General features: G+C 45.2%; 1 protein-coding gene across 3 annotated transcripts in view; it reads left to right on the forward strand.

Annotated features, from left to right (window-relative positions):
* The first annotated feature begins 1809 nt into the window (after positions 1-1809).
* SLC6A13 (solute carrier family 6 member 13) overlaps positions 1810-20336 on the forward strand; it is a 35171-nt gene continuing 16644 nt past the window's right edge. For 2 of the 3 annotated variants that reach the window (XM_088025535.1, XM_028121132.2), the window contains exons 1-3: positions 1810-2011; positions 14164-14298; positions 17662-17802. In XM_088025535.1, the coding sequence (XP_087881661.1) occupies positions 1810-2011; positions 14164-14298; positions 17662-17802 (478 nt within the window). The remainder of the gene's footprint in view (positions 2012-14163; positions 14299-17661; positions 17803-20336) is intronic. The other variant, XM_028121133.2, reaches the window with a different exon arrangement.

A 20336-nucleotide genomic window follows, 5' to 3' on the forward strand; every position in this document is an offset into this window, starting at 1 on the left:
TCTGAGCTGCAGCTTCCTTATTTACAAAGCAGAACTAATACTGCTTACGTATCAGGGTGGTTGTGTGGATTAAAGGAAACAAATATATGTAAAGCGCTTAGTAGTAGTTGCTCACTAAATGTGAGCCATATCCAATCTTATCTTCAATCCCAGTAAGAGTCTAGAATAGGGCAGTGAAGCATTTGGAACAGTGGTTCTTTATTTATACCATAACAGATTCCCATGTGTGTCATCACCAAAAAAGAAAAAAGAACCCATAGTTCATCTTTCTTTTATGTTGACTTTAGAGAGACATGGAAGATCAGCCCATCTTCATCAGAATTCCAGGGCCCACTCAGCCTCTCTCATTCCTTTGGGAGGATTTTTAAATTTTATTTATTTTTAAAATGATGTTGCCATTTTTTTTTAAAGATTTTATTTATTTACTTGAGACAGAGAGCATAAGAGGAGGTAGGATCAGAGGGAGAAGCAGGCTTCCCACTGAGCAGGGAGCCTGATGTGGGACTCGATCCTGGGACTCTGGGATCATGACTTGAGCCGAAGGCAGTCGCTTAACTGACTGAGCCACCAGGCACCTGGGAGGGTTTTTTAAAAAACTTGTTTTTATTTTAATATTGTAAAATAAATCATGTTCTTTGATGAAAATGTAGAAAATAGAAATAAGGAAAATATTCCTATAATCCAACCACGGAGAGAGAACCATTTTGGTGGCTATCCTAATCTACAAGTGTGGCTGGGGGTCAGAGCCACACTTTAAATAGCCAGCACCTTCCCCTTTCCCCTTAGATAGTTCTTCTCCCCCTGACCGGACCTCTGGCAGCAACTGTACTAAGGTTGGTGACATTTTCTCCTCTCGCTCTTTCTTGTTTCTGGGTCTCAGACTACAGGTTGGTAAGATCATAGGACTTACAACCAAAGGATTTTTTGATCCTTCTCGAAAATATGTCCTGCCATTTATGTGTGCATGTGCAAAGACTAGATGCTATATTCTGGGCTTTCTGAAGCTCCAGTGGCCGTGGACTTGAGGGACCATGTGCTTCAGAGGACGAGAACCCTAGACTGAGAGGAAAGAAAGGCTTAATTGTATACACTTTATAAAATATTTTCCAAGCATAATCATATCATAAATGCTCTTTTATAACTTTTTGCTTCACATATTGTGAACACTTTCATTTCATTACACTTTCTTCTGCAACACAATTTTTGATCATTGTATAATAGTCCAGTGTATGTATGTGCCATAATTTATTAACCTATCTACCATTTGGGGACATTTATGTACTTTCTAATTTTTTGCTGTTGTAAACAATGGGCATCTTCGATGCCAAATCCATACCCACAGTCACAGTTATTTCGCTAGACTAAATTCCTGCAAGGGAAGTTGGTGGCCTTGAGGATCCTTTCAACTGTCCCCAGCATACAGAAATACAGACACTGAAGGGCATGCTAAATACAGACAAAGTGAGTCGTAGGCTGGCAGGGAGAACTTAGACAACTCAGCGGCCATGTCAATTCTTCCATATACACAAGCCCCAACCCAAGAGGACCTGCCAAGTGGAAGCCATGCCTGTACCTCAGTATCCATGCTTTTTTCCTGAACAGGAAAGGAATATACATTCTCAGCAGCTGTTACTCAGCCTTTACCATTAAGGGCTGCTAAGGAGAACACGGGTCTTCAGGCAAGGGGTAGGGATCTACTTTTTCTTCTAGTGCACTCATTCCCTTGGAAATCTGCTGGTGAGGGAAGGGGAAGGCTTTCCTCCAGGATTCCCAGCAGCAACAGAGCACTCTGCTTGTTTTCCAGGTGGGATGGATAGCAGGGTCTCGAGCACAACCAGTAATGGAGAGACAAAGCCAGCATACCCAGTCATGGAAAAGGCGAAGGAAGATGGCACCCTGGAACGGGGACACTGGAACAACAAGATGGAGTTTGTGCTGTCAGTGGCCGGGGAGATCATTGGCCTCGGCAACGTCTGGAGGTTTCCCTATCTCTGCTACAAAAATGGGGGAGGTGAGAGCCACTGCGCCACCCCACCCATCCCTGGAAGGAGGCTATCTCCAACTCCTGCACTTACTGCTCCTCTGGGGAGTCCCATGGGTGCATAGAAATGCTGGAGTTGGAAAGACCCTTACAAGTCAGGAAGGACACTGAAGGAGACTGAGACCTAGACAGGTTACGTGACTTTCCCCGGGGGTTTTCTCTACTGGTATGGCATCCTAGGAATATGAACGTAGGTTTGGAACCAGATGGATCAGAGTTCGGACTCTGGCTCTGCTGCTTAATCTCTGTGTAATCTTGAACAAGTCATGTAAGCCCCTCGGAGCCTCAACTGCTCTTCCTGTAAATTAAGATAGTAGTGCCTGCCTTTCAAGTTGTTGTAACGATTAGAGGTAATGTGTGTCAAGTGCTTAATAAATGGCAGCTACGGTGAAGACGATGTTGATACTGAGCTGTCCTGCGGTCATGAGACCCCTCAGTCTGTGTCTTCCCCTATGCTGCTGGCGTCATGACATTCCCCAAGGCAGTCATTACCCAACCCCTCCCCGTGTCATAACCTTTGATACCAGTGTCTCTCCCTTAAAAATTCCCCACTGAAAGTTTGTGGTAGGTGGTATTAACTCCAACTGTTTCCTCGGTCTTTTTTGGCTTCTCATTCCCCCCACCCCATTGCAGCCCGCTGGGGTAGCTCTACTCCCCACCGGCAGTGGTGGTTATTTTCCGACCAGTAACTCACTCCCAGGGCATCCCAGACCTCTGTGGATTTCTCAGGTCCTGAAGCGTCCCGGGTGAGCCGTAGGTTAGGAAGATCGCCTTGTGGATGGGTAAAGCTTCCAGGCGTTGGAGCGCCCCAGATCTGGTTTGGAAATGAGGCTGCAGTCTGGGCTGGGGGAAAGGGAAATGCCGAGGTAGGTCACGTGGGGAAATGCTGAGGGCAGTGGTTGTTTTGTGGGCCACAGGGACTGGACAGTACCCTCATGTAAACACTTACCCTTTTCCAGGGAAGCAGGAGCCTCCAAATGCATGGAGCTCCTCCTCCCCGTGGTTTTGGACAGTGAAGGTGGGAGGGCTGGGTTGGGGGGTACAGAGGCGCTCTGAAACTCTGGAGCCCTATTCTCAGGATTGTGGCAGTTGGAGGACTGGCCTTGGAGTTGGAAGTTAACTTGTATGTTTCCAGAGGGGAGGGGATGGGCTGATGTATCCTTTCTTCCCAAGGATCTCTGGCCAGCAGCCTGAAATCACAGGACTTTTCCCTGTGCTCTGTGAGGGAAGGAAGGAGGTCATCCCACTTCGAACCTAGCTTTGGACACTCCACATGCCTGCCTTCAGTGAACTGGGTGGAGGGACGAGGCTGCTCCAGGGCGGAGGAGGAGTCTGGGGGCTAAGTGGGGCTTTGGGACTCTGTACCTGGAGCCTAGTAACCAGCTTAGCTCCTCACATGGCAGGAAGATTAGGAGGTGAGCAGCTTTCCCCAAGCCTCTCTGGAATTGGGTAAAGGTTGGCCTGGGAATTAGCAGGAGTGGCACGAAGAGGAGGGAGGGAGTGATTTCCAGTGATTTCTGGCGCAAAACCCCTGTGCTGAAGAAGGGGAAGCAAAGGGAGCTGTGCCCAGGAGCAGTGGGGGGTGTGGGCTCCACCCGTTGAGGGGGTTTTGTCTGGCAGTGTTTGGATCTGAGCTCTGCCTCAGGGCTCTGCGGTAAGTTTGTGCAGGCCCAGGAAGCGTATCAGGGCCCCTTGGTTCTTGCCATGGGCTTGTGATGGAAGGGGGTGGGTGTGACTGACGGCTTGTGGCTGCTTCCTCCCTGGATAGAGCCTGCCTCCCTGCATGCTGATTCTGATCAAGAGTGGAGACATTTTCAGGGGTCCTGGATCCAGTCAAACTCTGTTTAATCCGTAACACTGCCACCCACAGTCTCTTCCCTTGGTCAAGAGCAGGGCCTTAGGACTCCTCTTTTCCTTGATGGACAACAGCAGCTGGAGGGAAGTGTTCTGAGGGGCTTTGGAGCTAGAGGCTGATGCCCAGGTTTGCTCTGAAGGGCAGGAGTCATCCAGGGTCACTGGGCGTATTAATGGCAAGCGTCCTTTGCCAAGGTAAGGGGGACTCACCGAGGGTATGTGCAGTCATTAGAGGGACCTGGACAGGCCTGGTTTTGGGTGTTCCCAGCAGTTTAACCTTTCTGTCATCACTCAACTCCCCTCACCCTCCTGGGAAAGCAAGCTCCTACACAGAATGGGCCCCAACACTTCCTCTTCTCACCTCCTTGTCTGGCAAGGAACAGACTGATGCCTCTTTCTGATTGGACCCTTTGCCACCTGTATGGGGCAGGAAGGTGAGGAGAATGGAGATCACTTACATTGATTTGACCCTTTTTCCTCCTGGTGTAGTGATTTTGTTTAAACCCATGGTTCTCCAACTGGGATTTGGACTCCCAGGGGATCAGAATGTTTTGAGCAAGTTCTGGAGAGGATGCTGGGGTACTCTGGGGTGTACCGTGCTCAGGTAATGGACCTTATCAGCCTGCTTCTGGGCCCTTTCTTCAACTTCCCAGCCTTGAACAGCCACTTTTGTGCTTGGGGGAAGAGCGGGAGGATAAGCTAGGCACTTTATTATTATCCGTATTTGTTCGGTGGTGAGGTCACGGATGAAAAAGTCCCCCAAACATAATTTTAGTTCCAAACGTAAAATACAAATGATGTCTTCTTTGGTTCCTTTCAGCTTTAACATTTGGTAGATCCCAGTTAGAAGTGAGTTCCCAAGCAGAGAAAGGGCTGAGACAAGAATATGATAGAAAAGCAGGCGAACAGTGAAACACTATAGTCGAAAACCAGAGAAGCTGAGAAAGTGATATAAAGAAGCCCATCTCAAATCAAAAGCAACCAGTAGGCTTTTCAGGGAGATGGATGAGAGCGATGCCTGCCTCAATCATCTCTGCGGTGAGCACCTTCCCTGCTGTCTAAAACCTGTGGCCAGCCCACCCCCAGTGGCTTTCTGGAGTCTCCAATCTCAGCCAGTTGCCCCCGCACACAGCCCACCAAGCCCCGACCCCGACCGTGTCATTCAAAAGCAATTACTGGCTACATTCCATTTGCCCAGAATGCTTCTAAGTTGTTGGGATCCATGTATGAACAGAACAGAACAATTCCCTGTCCTTGTGGGGCTTACGTTCTAGAAGAGGGAGACAGACAATACACAATAAACATACTAAATAGGAAAATTGTATAGTATAGCAGAAGTTAAGGAGCACTATGGAAAAAGACCAAGGAGAGCTGGGGAAAGAAGATCAGGAGTGTGTGTGCGCGGGGTGGGGGACACTGAGAACATTTGAGCCAGGGTTGGCCAGGAGTGAGAGAGTTGGTTGTGTGGATATTGAGGGTAAAAGTGCTCCAAGATTTAAGAGTCATAAAGCAAGAGGCTGGCTGGCTTGTTTGAGGAGTTGTGAGGAGCGGAGCAAATAGAAGCTGGGGTCAGAGAAGTAAATAGGATGGGGGTGGCAGATCATGGAGGTCCTTGTCAGTTATTGTGAGACTTTGGCTCTGGCTCTAGTGACATGGGAGAAAGGGCGGGGTTTTGAGCAGGAGTGGCATGATCTTACATTTTACTTTTTTTTTTTAAGATTTTATTTATTTGAGAGAGAGAGAGCACCAGAGAGAGCAGAGAGCACAAGCAGGGTGTGGGGCGAAGAGAGAGGCAGAGGGAGCGGGAGAAGCAGGCTCCCCGTGGAGCAAGGAACCCGATGAGGGACTCGATCCCAGGACCAGACGCTTAACCTGAGCTGCCCAGGCGCCCCTGTGCTCTTACATTTTAAAATAATCTCTTTGGCTGCTGTTGAGAACTGGGTGTACAGGAGTCAGGGCAGAAGCGGACCAGTTAGGAGGCTGAAAATGTTAGAGTCATCCTCGGTTCCTCCCCCTCCCCCAAACTGTTGGATCTACCTAAATACCCAGGTTCTGGGGGCTTCCGAACATGAGCCTTCAGCTGGGCTCTCTGCACTCTGGCTGCCGACAGACTGAGCTCCTCAACACCCAGAATCGCCTGGGACTGGAGACGCCCCCCATGATGTACGCAGAATCTGCCACTTCTTGTCACCTCCATTGCTCCTGCCTGGTCTCAGCGGTCCAAGGGCTGCAGCCTGAGCCCCTTGGAGGAAGGACGTGCCCTCCGCTGCGATGTGGAAGGCCCCGAGAGGAGCAGGTGTTAAGAAGAACACAAGGAGTTGCATTGTGGGAGCGCGGACTTGAGATATCTCTGAGCTGTCCAAGGGGAGCTGTCCACTAGGCAGTAAAACACAGGAGTCTGGAGTCTGGGAGGAAGATGCGGCGATATAAACCTGAGGGTGATTAGCACTTTCATGGTGAGAAGAGAGAACAAGGAGTGGGGGAAGAGGAAGGACCAGCAGGGGACAGAGAAAGAGAAACCAGTGCAGAAGGCCAACAACCAGGACACTGAAGTGTTTGGGAGGCAAGGAGAGTGATGAGGTCAGGGAGGCCGGAGGGACAACGGCATCAGACGCTGCAGGTAGAAAGTTATGGAGGAGAATGGAGTGTTGACTTTGGTGGCATGGGGGCTGTTGGTGACCTTGTAGGAGCAGTCACAGCGGGAGGCCGGGGCAATGACTGCTTGCGGTGGGTTCGAGGTAATGGGGGCAGAGAGGAATTAGAAATAGGAAGTATGGGTTATTTGGGCAAAGCTCGGGAGTGGGCAGAGTGCACCTCTGCTGTGTGTTCTCCCTCCTGGCTAGGAAGAAGCCAATGTGAGGGCTGCGTAGTCAGGACCGTGTGCCCCGTGCGTCCAGCGGTGGTGGGGATGGGTCTCCGCCTGGCCAAGTGGCCGAAGACGCTGCACATTTGTGCTATTTCTCAAGCTCTCCACCCTCAGCTCGCTGGAGGGAAATGCAAACATGACCTTCCACTGGGGCCTGTCCCCTAAAGCTCTAGCCATGGGGATGAGACGTCTCTGGATAACCCAAAAGGCTTGATGTTGGGGGAAGGTGGTAGGAGAGGGTTTTAGTAATAGGATTCAACTCTGCCAGGAGGGAATATAAATTACTTGTCCACCAGTCTCAGCCCAGACAAAAACAGATCATCTGCCAACCATTTTATACTTAGTTTCTTTTTTTTAAAAAAAGATTTTATTGACTTATTATTTTTTAAGATTTTATTTTTAAGTAGTCTCTGCACCCACTGTGGGGCTTGAACTCATGACCCCGAGATCAAGAGTCACACGCTCCTCTGAATGAGCCAGCCAGGTGCCTCTATACTTAATTTCTAAGTCCAGGTTGCTGAAAACCAGGGGCAGAGGTCACTTGTGCAAGGAATCGTTGGTTTTGCTAGTCATAGAACACCAGCTGGAAGTCATCTTGTGTGAAGACAGATGCTTCCTTTTTCCTTGTGCCTCCTTCCTTCTGATCTTCAGTCTCCAGACACTCAGATCCTAATGGGGCTTCAGCTGGGGTCTCTCCAGCTCCCTGGACCCGGGCTGCTGGCAGTTCCTCCACACCCGGGATGCCTGGAGACCCCACGTGAGGCAACAACAGAATGTCCCACAGCTGGATCTCTAGGAATAAGGGATCTTAGAGCAGCAGGCTGTGGGGGGAGGGCAGCCCTAGGCCACAGGGAGAGAGGCCACAGGGACACTAATGCAAAGAGGATTAAAACGTACCTGGCCTGGGGGAGACTGATCACCTTGATGCTGCTTGTTAGTATAAAGAACAAAGGGAAATGAGGAGCACTTTTTTCTCCATATAGGAATAATGACTGTGTGTGATAATTTGTTACCATTGTTAGTTAATGACTCAACCCCCAGTAGTGGTCAGACTAGTGTTGATTCTGGCACGTAACAGCTCATGTATGGTCACCGCTGGGTTGCTCATGTGGAACCTCATCAGTTTCGGCTTTAAAATATTAGCTGTAACATTACAGAGGACACCACAGAATGGGTTCCTTTTGAGAAGGGTGGCCTGCAGAATTTCTAGGTTGGGCCTGTGGACTTTCCCATCCCATGGGGAAACATGCCAGGACATTTCAGAATTTGGGGAAGGAGACTAACCTGCTGGAATGGGGGAGCAGGTAACTGACGTCCATCCTCCATCTCTAGGACTAGCTCCATCTTTTAATCGTGGTGACCGGGGCTTGGGTGGGGAAAGAGGCAGGGTGCCCCATGGGACCCCCACGTCTGCACCTGGGTCCCTCTGGAGCCCATCACTCTTCTGACCCCTTCCCCTTGTAGAGCCAGTGGCTCAGCTTATGGAGTGTGGACCTTGCCCCTTGTGGCCAGCTGCCCACGTGCTCCAAGAGGCAGAGGATGAGGGAAGCAGAGCTGACCATGGAACCCACTGCCGTTAAACATTGGCTCGGTTTATTGGGAAAGAGCGGGTAGCATAAAGATGGGGAGGAGGGGCTCGAGCTGGGCTGAAAATTCTCTTTCTCTCTCTCTCTGTTCTCTTTTTCTGCCATGTTTTCAACTCTGAGCAGTAACCGTTCATATCAGCTACTGAGTTCTCTCTTCCTGAATTTTCCCTTCCTGCTCAATAAGTCTTGGATTGATTTATGGACTTATTAGGCTGAGCTGTTTATGATATTTATTTCTTTTTTTTTAAAGATTTTATTTATTTATTTGACAGAGAGTGACACAGCGAGAGAGGGAACACAAGCAGGGGGAGTGGCAGAGGGAGAAGCAGGCTTCCCGCCGAGCAGGGAGCGCTATGCGGGGCTCGATCCCAGGACCCCGGGATCATGACCTGAGCTGAAGGCAGACGCCCAACGACTGAGCCACCCAGGCGCCCCTGATCTTTATTTCTTTGCCCTTGTGGTAATCGGGTGCTTTCCTCAATGTGACTTATGGTTGTGTAGACTACAAGCCAGAGATCTGGAAGGTGAAGAACTGCAGAATGCTATTCCTATTAACTTTCATTTTAAACAGTTTTATGAAGATATAACTGATTTACGACAAAATGTACGTATTTAAAGTGTACAGTTTGATAAGTTTTGACGTGTGTACACCCATGAAACCATTGCCGCGATCAAGATAATGAACATATTCATCACTCCCCCAAGTTTCCTCCTGTCCCTTTCTCCTACCTTTTACCTTTGCCACCCTGTCCCAGTGCAGCCACAGACCTGTTTTTTTGAATATGTCTTTCCAGTTTTATTGAGATATTATTGACCTAACATATGCTAAGTTGAAGGCGTACAACATGAGGATTTGATACACGTGTCTATTGTGAAATGATTACTACAATAAGGTTATTGGACGCTTCCATTCCCTCACATAATTAGCTTTTCTTGGAGATAACACTTAAGATCTATTCTCTTGGGCGCCTGGGTGGCTCAGTTGGTTAAGCGACTGCCTTCGGCTCAGGTCATGATTCTGGAGTCCTGGGATCGAGTCCCACATCGGGCTCCCTGCTCAGCAGGGAGTCTGCTTCTCCCTCTGACCCTCTTCCCTCTCGTGCTCTCTATCTCTCATTCTCTCTCTCTCTCAAATAAATAAATAAAATCTTTAAAAAAAAAAATCTATTCTCTTACCCACTTTCCAGTCTATAATACGGTATTGTTCACTATAGGCACCATGCTGTGTACTTTAGATTGCCAGACCTTATTCATTTTATAGCTTCAAGTTTATCTCCTCATTTCCCCCATCCCTGAGCCTCTGGCAATCACCATTGTACCCTTTAATTCCACAAATTTGGCTTTTTTAAAAAAATTTTTTTAAGTTTTTTGTTCGTTTGTTTTAGTAATCTCCTCACCCAGCGTGGGGCTTGAACTCACAACTCTGAGATCATGACTCACATGCTCTTCCGACTGAGCCAGCCAGGCACCCCCAAATTTGGCTTTTTGAGGTCTGCATATAAAGGAGAACATATAAGGTTTGCTGAGATATTGAGCTCATGGTGGACAAGGCCTCTGGTGCTCTGGGCTATGGTTACTGGTCTGGGGCTGGGACATGAGCAAAGGGACCCTGGATGACAAAAATCTGGGCCGTCAGGTCCAGAAGGGACCTGACATCACTACTCTACTCCTCACTTTGCTAATGAGAAACATAAAGGAGAAAGGACACTTGCTTAGGGCCCCCAGGAAGTTAGAGGCCAAAGCCAGAGGAGAACCAAGTTCTCCTGCCATCCAGGCCAGCAGGTGGGGAATGCTGCAGCCCTTGAACATACTATGTTTCTTATTCTCTCTCTGAAAATGTAATGTCCTCAAGGGCCGTCCATGTTATCTCAAAAGGCAGGATTTCCTTCTTTTCATGTCTTGATATTTAAAGTGCATTTCTTTTAAGCAACACATAGCTGAGTCTTGCTAGTTTTTGTTTTGAAGCCACTCTCACAATCTCTGCCTTTTATTTGGGATAATTAGACTATTTACATTTAAAGCAATTATCTAGTTAAGTTTAAATCACTTATCTTAGGATTTGTTTTCTACTTGTCCTATCAGTTTTTTGTTCCCCTTTTCCTATCTTTCTGCTTTCTTTTGAATTAATTGGATATTTTTTATTATTTCATTGTTGGCTTTCTTCCTTTGACGGCTTATTAGCCACAAGTCTTTGTTACATTAGTTGAATGATTGTTTTATTTTATTTTTTTAAAGATTTTACTTATTATTTACTTATTTGTCAGAGAGAGAGTCGGCGCGCACACGAGCGAGCTCAAAGAGGGGGAGGGGCAGACACAGAGGGAGAAGCAGGCTCCCTTGCTGAGCCAGGAGCCTGATGTGGGACTCGATCCCAGGACCCTGGGATCAGGACCTGAGCCGAAGGCAGACACTTAACCAACTAAGCCACCCACGCGTCCCTGAATGATTGTTTTAGGTTTTGTAGCATGCATCTTTAATTTATCACAGTTCACCTTCATGATATTATATCACTTTACATATAAGATAAATGTATTATTGTAAGGACAATAATACATTTCCATCTCTTCCCTCTTGACTTCTGTGCTCTTATTGTTACACATTTTACTTTTCATATGTTATAAACTCCACCTCATATTGTGTAACCAGTCAGTTATCTTTCAAAGAGATATGGGTGATAAGAAAAAATTCTTAGATGTTTACCTATGTATGTAGTTACCATTTCTAACATTCTTTGTTCCTTTGTGTAGAATCATATTTCTCTCTGGCATCATCATTCCCCTCTGCCTGAAGGTCTTTCTTTAACCTTTATTATAGTGCAGATCTTCTAGTGATGGATTCTTTCAGGTTTTGCTTGTCTTAAGAAGCATTACTTCACTTTAATTTTTGAACAGTATTTTTATTGGGAGTCTAGCTAATAGTTTCTTTTTTCCTTCAGTACTTTAACTAATGTGCTCTTTTACTGATGTCTTCTCATTTGCATTGTTTCCAATGAGAAATTTGATGTCATCCTATCTTTGTTCCTCTGTAGGTATGTGTCTTTTTTTCTCTGATTAATTTTATTTTCATTTTTTTAAAGATTTTATTTATTTATTTGTTAGAGAGAAAGAGCACAAGCAGGGGGAGTGGCAGGCAGAGGGAGAAGCATTCCCCACTGAGCAAGGACCCTGGGATCATGACCTGAGCTGAAGGCAGATGCTTAACTGACTGAGCCACCCAGGTGTCCCTCTCTGGTTGCTTTTAAGATTTCCTCTTAAAAACTCTTAATCACTGATTTAAATAATTTGATTATGATGTGCCTTGTTATAGTGTTTTTTATGTTTCTTATCTTGGGGCTCATAGAGCTTCTTGGATATGTGGATTTATAGTTTTCATCAAATTTGGAAAAATTTCACCCATTATTGTTTCAAATTTTTTTCTGACTCGCCCCCATCTTTTATCTCCTCCAGGGACTCCACTTGCTAGTATATTAGACTTTTTGAAATTGTCCCATAGCTCACTGATACCTTTTTTTTTTTAAACCTCTTTTCTCTATTTTGGATAGTTTCTACTCTGTGGTTCAAGTTCATTAATCTTTTCTTCTGCTGTTAATCTGCCACTAATCCCATTCAATGTATTTTTCATCTCACACATTGTGGTTTTCATCTCTAATTTTTTTTGAAGATTTTATTTATTTATTTGACAGAGAAAGACACAGTGAGAGAGGGAACACAAGCAGGGGAAGTGGGCGAGGAAGAAGCAGGCTTCCCATGGAACAGGGAGCCTGATGCGATGCTGGGTTCGATCCCAGGACCTGGGATCGTGACCCGAGCTGAAGCAGATGCCCAACGACTGAGCCACCCTGGCGCCCCTCTAATTTTTTTTTTTTTAAGTAGGCTCCACGCCCAGTGTGGGGCTTCAACTCACAACCCTGAGATTGAGAGTCGCATGCTCTACCAGCTGAGCCAGCCAGGTGCCCCTGTGGTTTTCATCTCTAGACATTTGACTTGGGTGTTTTCAGTATCTTTCACGTCTCTGTCTAACATTTTGAATATATAGAACACAATTATAATAATCACTTTAGTGTCCATATCTGCTTATTCTAACAGTGTAAGCTATGGGTTGGGTTCAGTCAATTGATTTACCTACTCATTATGAGTAATATTTTTCTGCTTCTTTGTTTTCCTGGTAATTTGAAAAAAAGATTTTATTTATTTATGTATTTATTTGAGAGAGTGAGAGAGAGAGAGTAGGGGGAGGAGGAGAGGGAGAGGGACAAGCAGACTCTGTGCTGAGTGTGGAGTCCAACATGGGGCTCAATCCCATGACCCTGAGATCATGACCTGAGCCAAAATCAAGAGTTAGATGTTCAACTGACTGAGCCACCAGGTGCCCCTTTCCTGGTAATTTTTTTTTTTTAAGATTTTATTTATTTATTTGAGAGAGAGAGAATGAGAGGCAGAGAGCACGAGAGGGAAGAGGGTCAGAGGGAGAAGCAGACTCCCTGCTGAGCAGGGAGCCTGATGCGGGACTCGATCCCGGGACTCCAGGATCATGACCTGAGCCGAAGGCAGTCGCTTAACCAACTGATCCACCCAGGCGCCCTTTCCTGGTAATTTTTGATTGGACACCAGACCTGGTGATTTTTGCTTTATTGATTGCTGAGTATTTTTATATTTCTATAAATATTCTTGAGCTTTGTTTGGAACCAGTGAAGTTATTTGATACTTTTGGGTTTTGCTTCTAAGATTTCTTTTTTTTTTTTAAAGATTTTTTAAAATTTATTTATTTGACAGAGAGAGACAGCAAGAGAGGGAACCCAAGCAGGGGGAGTGGCAGGCAGAGGGAAAAGCAGGCTTCCCGCTGAGCAGGGTGCCCGATGTGGGGCTCGAACCCAGGACCCTGGGATCATGACCTGATCCGAAGGCAGACGCTTAACGACTGAGCCACCCAGGTGCCCCTTGCTTCTAAGATTTCTTAGAACCAGAGTTGTGCTGAATCTAGGGCTAATTGTTCCTTATTTCTGAGGAAATGCCTTCTCTTTCCAATGCCCTGTGAATTCTGGGACTATCCAGTCTGACTGGCGGGAGCAAGCACTTATCCCAGCCCTGTGTGAGCGCCATTATTCTCCATCTTTTTGAACGGTTCTTTCCCTTACCTTAGGTCGTTTCCTCATACATATGTGCTTATTTTTTATTGGACCAGCACTCAGTTGAAAGCTAGAAGTGGACTCCCTGCAGATATTCGTACCTCCCTCTGTGTGCTGTTTTCTTTTCTCTGGTACTCTGTGAACTCCTTTGTCTACCTTAGCAACAGATAGAGGTCCACAGTGGATAAAATACCAGCATTTCTGGCAACAGTACGCTTGTCTCAGCAGAAAGCTGAGCAGAAAGGATTGTGAAAACTGAAGCAGAAAGGATTACTAAAGGGAAATCTGATTTTAGTCTGCTGAAAGTCTCTAGCATTAAAAACAGTCATTTCCTTGAAAAGAATTATAGTCTGTGGGCTATGTTAATGTTCCTGGATGTCTGTTATTCAATGAGCTCCTTGCTGTTGCCAAGTTATGTGTAATTGAGGTAATAATTGATGTTTGATGGGGAGCAAACTTTCGTAGGTATAGATTGAAACTTTCAGAGTGAAAGAAAGGGCTGGTTAGGTAACTTGGTGACTCTTGATCTCTGCTATGGTTCCAGACATCTGCAGAGAAGTCCCCCACAGTTTTACATGACCTGCACCGCTGGGGATTCTGACTGGCAGGGTGGAGTGGTAATGGGAGGAGATGAATGTGGACCACGAGGAGGCTAGTGCCAGGTAACGGAAACCCTGTTTCCCACCCACAGGTGCCTTTTTCATCCCCTACCTCATCTTCCTCTTTACCTGCGGCATTCCTGTCTTCCTCTTGGAGACAGCGCTGGGCCAGTACACCAGCCAGGGAGGCGTCACAGCCTGGAGGAAGATTTGCCCCATCTTTGAGGGTGAGTAGCCTCGTGCCTGCTTCCAGGATAGATGCATACATGTTAACCTTATTTGGGATGACTGGGTGGTTTAGTAGCAGTGCTGATTGACATAGGACTCTGTGTCTTCATGTTAAGCCCTCCACTTGTGGGCCCAGTGCTGCACTAATCACCCGATCTATCAGAGAATGGAGAAGTTAGGGCTGAGGATGGGAAAAAAGCTTTAGATTCAATAAGTAGAGTGCAAAGCTATTTTAGCTCTGTATTTTACGAATGTATAACAATGACTTTGTAGTTTTCAAAACATTTAATTAATTGCAAGACATTTAAAAAGAGAATTTTAAATGACAAGAAATATCAGTAATAATTCTGTCTTGACACAATAGCTATTTAAATTTTAGGGTGTTTTATTTCAATATTTCTCTCTCTATAGGATTTTCTTTAAGTTTCTCTTTTAAAATAATTATATATTCATAGAAAATTGTAAAACTAGTAGAGGGGTCACATGTACACTTCACCCAGTTTTCCCCAATGGTAGCATCTTACTTAACTATAAAAAAAATCATAACCTGGAAATTGATATTGGTACTATCCACAGATCTTATTCAGATTTCTCCAGTTTTCCATGCACTTATTTGTGTGTATGTGTGTGTATAATTCTGTTATTTTATTTTTTTTTTACAAGAGAACAAATCTACACCTTTATTTACTTTTCATTAAATTTAAATCCTTGAGGGGTACAGCATCACACAGATTCTGCGGCCAATGGCTTTAGCAGGAAGGTTGCTTCGGAATTTGGCACGAACCATGCCACTGTTTCCATGAGCACGAGTTACTTTTCCCCAGATTACTCTGGTTCTGTTTGGTTTGCCACCAGGAGTCACTGTGTTGTTCTTTGCTTTGTACACATAAGCACGTCTCTTGCCTAGATAGAATTCCGTTTCATCTCGAGCATAAACACCTTTGATTTTAAGAAGAGCTGTGTGCTCCCTCTGGTTTCGGAGACCCCGCTTATAGCCAGCAAAAAATGGCCTCGGACCACAGCCTCCCAGAAATTATTTGGCGTTATAGGAGTCCTGTTCCCAGCAGGCCTCCACAGGCTCCAAGATGGCGGGGAAGAAAAGATAATTCTGTTATTTTATCATGTGAAGATACATATAACCATCACCACAATCAGTGTACGGACTGCCCCACTATCACAAAGGTCTCGGTCACGCTACTCCTTTACAGTCACACCTGCCCCTCCCTGCTCCATCCCTAGCCCCTGGCAACCACTAATTTGTTCACTATCTCTATAATTCTGTCATTTTGAGAATGTCATATAAATGGAATTGTATAGTCTGCAACCTTTCGAGATTAACTTTTTTAGTCAGCACAATGCCCTTGAGATCCATCCAGGCTCTTGTATAAAGAGTTCATTCTTCTTTATTGCTGAGTAGTAGTCCATGGTATGGACATCCCACAGTTCATTTAACTATCACCGGCTGAAAAACATTTGTGTTGTTTCCAGTTTTGGGGATTCATTTCATTCATTTTTTTTTCTCTGTATAGAGCTTACATATATATTAATCTGGGATATGCACAGTTTATGTCCCCACTTTCCAGTTAGTGTTATTTTCCATTTTCTTTCTTTCTTTCTTTTTCTTTCTTTCTTTCTTTCTTCTTTCTTTCTTTCTTTCTTTCTTTCTTTCTTTCTTTCTTTCTTTCTTTCTTTCTTTCTTTCTCTCTCTCTTTCTTTCTTTTCTTTCTTTCTCCTTTCTTCTTTCTTCTTTCTCTCTCTCTCCCATTCTTTCTTTTTTTTAGAGACAGAGGGTGGGGAGGGGCAGAGGGAGGGGAGAGAGAGAATCTTAAGCAAGCTCCATGCCCAGTGTAGATCCTGACAACTCGGGTCTCCATCTCATGACCCTGAGATCATGACCTGAACCGAAATCAAGAGTCGGGATGCTTAACCGACTGAGCTACCCAAGCACCCTTATTTTCCATTTTCTACACAACAATAATTTAACGATTGCGTAAACTTCAATTGAATGCATATATCACAATTTATTTAACAGTTCTCTGTTTTGGGCTTTTTGCTTATTTTCTTTTTTTTTTAAAGATTTTATTTATTTATTTATTTGAGAGGGAGAGAGAATGAGAGATAGAGAGCATGAGAGGGAAGAGGGTCAGAGGGTGAAGCAGACTCCCCGCTGAGCGGGGAGCCCGATGTGGGACTCGATCCCGGGCAGGATCATGACCTGAGCCGAAGGCAGTCGCTTAACCAACTGAGCCACCCAGGCGCCCTCGCTTATTTTCAATTACTTATAAAATTGTTATATTCTGCTTTCATGTGTAATTGTTGAGATAGCTTTGCCCTTCTTTTTTGGGAATTATTTCTTTGGGATAAATTTCCAGGTTTAGGATCGCTGGATCAAATGGACAGTCAAGTTGATGTCTCTTGATCTGGCTTATTAAGTTGTCCTATGCAAGTATTATACTGACTTGCCATGTCATTATATTTGAGTAAGCATCTTTCCCCCATATCTTTCACAACTCTGGGTATTTGGGGTTCCCAACTTGTCTGCACAATGGAGTCGCCTGGGGACCTTCAAAATATCCTGAGGCCTGTGCCCAACCCCCAGAGATTGTGACTTAATTGGTCTCAGGTCTGGTCTGGGCTTTGAAATTTTAAATATTCCCAGGTAATTCTAATATGTGGACAAATTTAGAAACACTGAGTTACATCATTTGTAAAAAATTTCACTATGGCTGTCTATGCAGAATGGTACCTCACCATTGTTTCCTTTTGCACACCTACAATTATTAAGGAGGATCTAGTTGTATTTTCTCCTATGTGAATTGTCTATCCCTGCTCTCTCTCTCTCTCTCTTTTTTTTTTTTTTCAAGTAGGCTCTATGCCCAATGTGGGGCTTGAGCTCACAACCCTGAGATCAAGAGTTGCATGCTCTATGGACTGAGCCAGCCAGGCGCCCCTGTTCCTGCTCTTAACATGTATTTTTGAAATATAAAAATTCCAGAGAACATTAACTATTGGAATCTTAATTCCAGAGAACATTAACTATTGGAATCTTAATTCCAGAGAACAGTAACTATTGGAATCTTTGAGTTAGTCTTATACATTTAAAAAATAACTTTAATTCGGTGAATTTTCAGAACTGATAAAGATGGAAAGACACAGGAAGCCAGGGTAGAGTGCAATTGGAAGGCAGGGAGAAAAGCCCCTTCTCACCTGCCAGGGAAGGAGATGAGAGAGCCGAGAACCTGGGCCCAGCACTGTCTTAGGGCTCTGACAGTGGAGAACAAACCCCCTCCTAAACTGGGATGGGTGGCGTATGAGAACTCTGTCCACTGTCCCTAGCCCAATTCTGCAGTTTTCCCTTGCAGGCATCGGCTATGCCTCCCAGATGATTGTCGTCCTCCTGAACATCTACTACATCATTGTCCTGGCCTGGGCCCTCTTCTACCTCTTTAGCAGCTTCACCGTCGACCTACCCTGGGGAAGCTGCCACCATGAGTGGAATACAGGTAAGGTCATCCCTGGAGAGTCCATTTCCCCCGGCTGCTCTGCCACATTAACCAGGACTGGGATTAGCCGCATACCCGGGCACCCCATCCCCAACCTTAACTTGGGACATACTAGAAACCCACCAAGTAGGTCACAGACAACTTGTATCAAAGATCAATGTGAGAATTCACCAGCATCACAGACGAGATGTCACAGACTTAAAAAAAAACTGTCAAATGTACTCAAAGTAAAAAAAATTAATGTATTCAGTTCATAGATTGTGAATTCACATATTTTGCAAACAGACCTGCTTTCTTTTTATGTAGGTTAGCCATTTATTTATTTCAGTTTAAAGTCTGATCGCGTTGGTGTATGTATGTATTGTTTGTCCATGATCTTTGTTCCTCATGTCTTTTTTTTTAAATAAACTATTTTTTTATTATGTTATGTTAATCACCATACATTACATCCTTAGTTTTTGATGTAGTGTTCCATGATTAATTATTTGTATATAACACCCAGTGCTCCATTCAGTACGTGCCCTCTTTAATACCCATCACCAGGCTAACCCATCCCCCCACCTCCCTCCCCTCTAGAACCCTCAGTTTGTTTTTCAGAGTCCATCGTCTCTCATGGTTCGTCTCCCCCTCCGATTTCCCCCCCTTCATTCTTCCCCTCCTGCTATCTTCTTCTTCTTCTTTTTTTTAACATATAATGTATTATTTGTTTCAGAGGTACAGATCTGTGATTCAACCGTCTTGCACAATTCACAGCACTCACCATAGCACATACCCTCCCCAATATCTATCACCCAGCCACCCCATCCCTCCCACCCCCCACCACTCCAGCAACCCTCAGTTTGTTTCCTGAGATTCAGAATTCCTCATATCAGTGAGGTCATATGATACATGTCTTACTCTGACTTATTTCGCTCAGCATAACACCCTCCAGTTCCATCCATGTCGTTGCAAATGGCAAGATCTCATTCCTTTTGATGGCTGCATAATATTCCATTGTGTGTATATACCACATCTTCTTTATCCATTCATCTGTCGATGGACATCTTGGCTCTTTCCACAGTTTGGCTATTGTGGACATTGCTCCTATAAACATCGGGGTACACATACCCCTTCAAATCACTACATTTGTATCTTTGGGGTAAATACCCAGTAATGCAATTGCTGGGTCATAGGGTAGCTCTGTTTTCAACTGTTTGAGGAACCTCCATACTGTTTTCCAGAGTGGCTGCACCAGCTTGCATTCCCACCAACAGTGTAGGAGGGTTCCCCTTTCTCCACATCCCCGCCAACATCTGTCATTTCCTGACTTGTTGATTTTAGCCATTCTGACTCGTGTGTTCCGCACATCTTCTTTCTGATTCTGTCTTGGGTCTTTCTATCTCACAGTCCATCTTGATTTAACTGGGGAATAAGCTGTTTTGTGTGTCTTCATTATAATTTTTAAGAACACTTGATTTCTCCTGTGCTTATAAGACTGCGTGTGACTCTTAGAAGACGACAGGAGCCACCCGTGGACATAGGACTACCCAGTCGATTTGACTGAAAGTAACAAAAATTGAAAATCCCTAGGGTAGTGCTATCCAAGAGAACTTTCTGCAGTGAGGAAAACATTGTCCGTACTCTCCAACTTGGTAGCTGCCAGTTACCCGTGGTTGTGGAGTGCTTGAAATGTGCCCAGTGTGTGTGACGACCTGAGTTTTTAAGTTTTTGTTTAATTTTAAGTAGCTTAAATGTAAGTAGCCACATGGGGCTGGAGGCTACTCCATGGACGGCACAGGTGAGGAGCTGTCCAGTTTGGACCCAGTGCCACCTCTTGTGCTCACTGCCCAAATCTCCCTCAGTGTCCGTCAGTGAGGCCCGACCTGTGCCAGGATTCCTTTTGTTTTGTTTTGTTGTGTGTAGGTGAGGTAGTCAGTTCTGACCTGGAGTTTGAGTCCTTTGCTTGCCAAGGAGGCATATTCTGCAATGTTTAGCAAGGCCCCTCTGGCCCTCAGACCCTTGATCCCTTTGCAGGCATTCTGTTACTGATCCCTGCCACCTTCATTCCACCAGTTTGCAAGTGAAGACTCCAATCTTGGAGGCTCCTCCCCCCACACCCCAAAATTCCTTAGGTTCTTCTTAAATGTACCTGGTAGTGCCTGCCCTGAGCCCTGACTCACTGTGGCACTTACCTTACTTTCTGGCTGTTGATCAGCAAGATCTTGAGGACCGAAAGGCGTCTTTATCTTGTGTCTCCTTTGTGCCCTAGTACAGTGCTGGCGACATCATAAGCACTCAAAAAAATGTTTTGTTGGATGAGTCCAGTCTTAAAAATCAGTTTTATTCCAGTATTTTCTTTATTATGTCTTTTTTTCTTTCTTTCTTCCCTCCTCCCTTCTTTCCTCCCTCTCTCCATCCCTCATTCATTCTATCATTCTATTTACACTGAAATCACCCTTGACAAGCAGCTTGTCAGATGCTGATTTGATCCAGATCTCAGGGGAGTTCCTTTTGTAGAAATGTTGCAAATTTTTGGTGGCCTAGGGTTTTTGCTT

Source organism: Eumetopias jubatus, unplaced genomic scaffold, assembly GCF_037043125.1.
Source record: "Eumetopias jubatus isolate StellerSeaLion01/CBP00866 unplaced genomic scaffold, mEumJub1_p1.0 scaffold_8, whole genome shotgun sequence".
Taxonomy (NCBI): domain Eukaryota; kingdom Metazoa; phylum Chordata; class Mammalia; order Carnivora; family Otariidae; genus Eumetopias; species Eumetopias jubatus.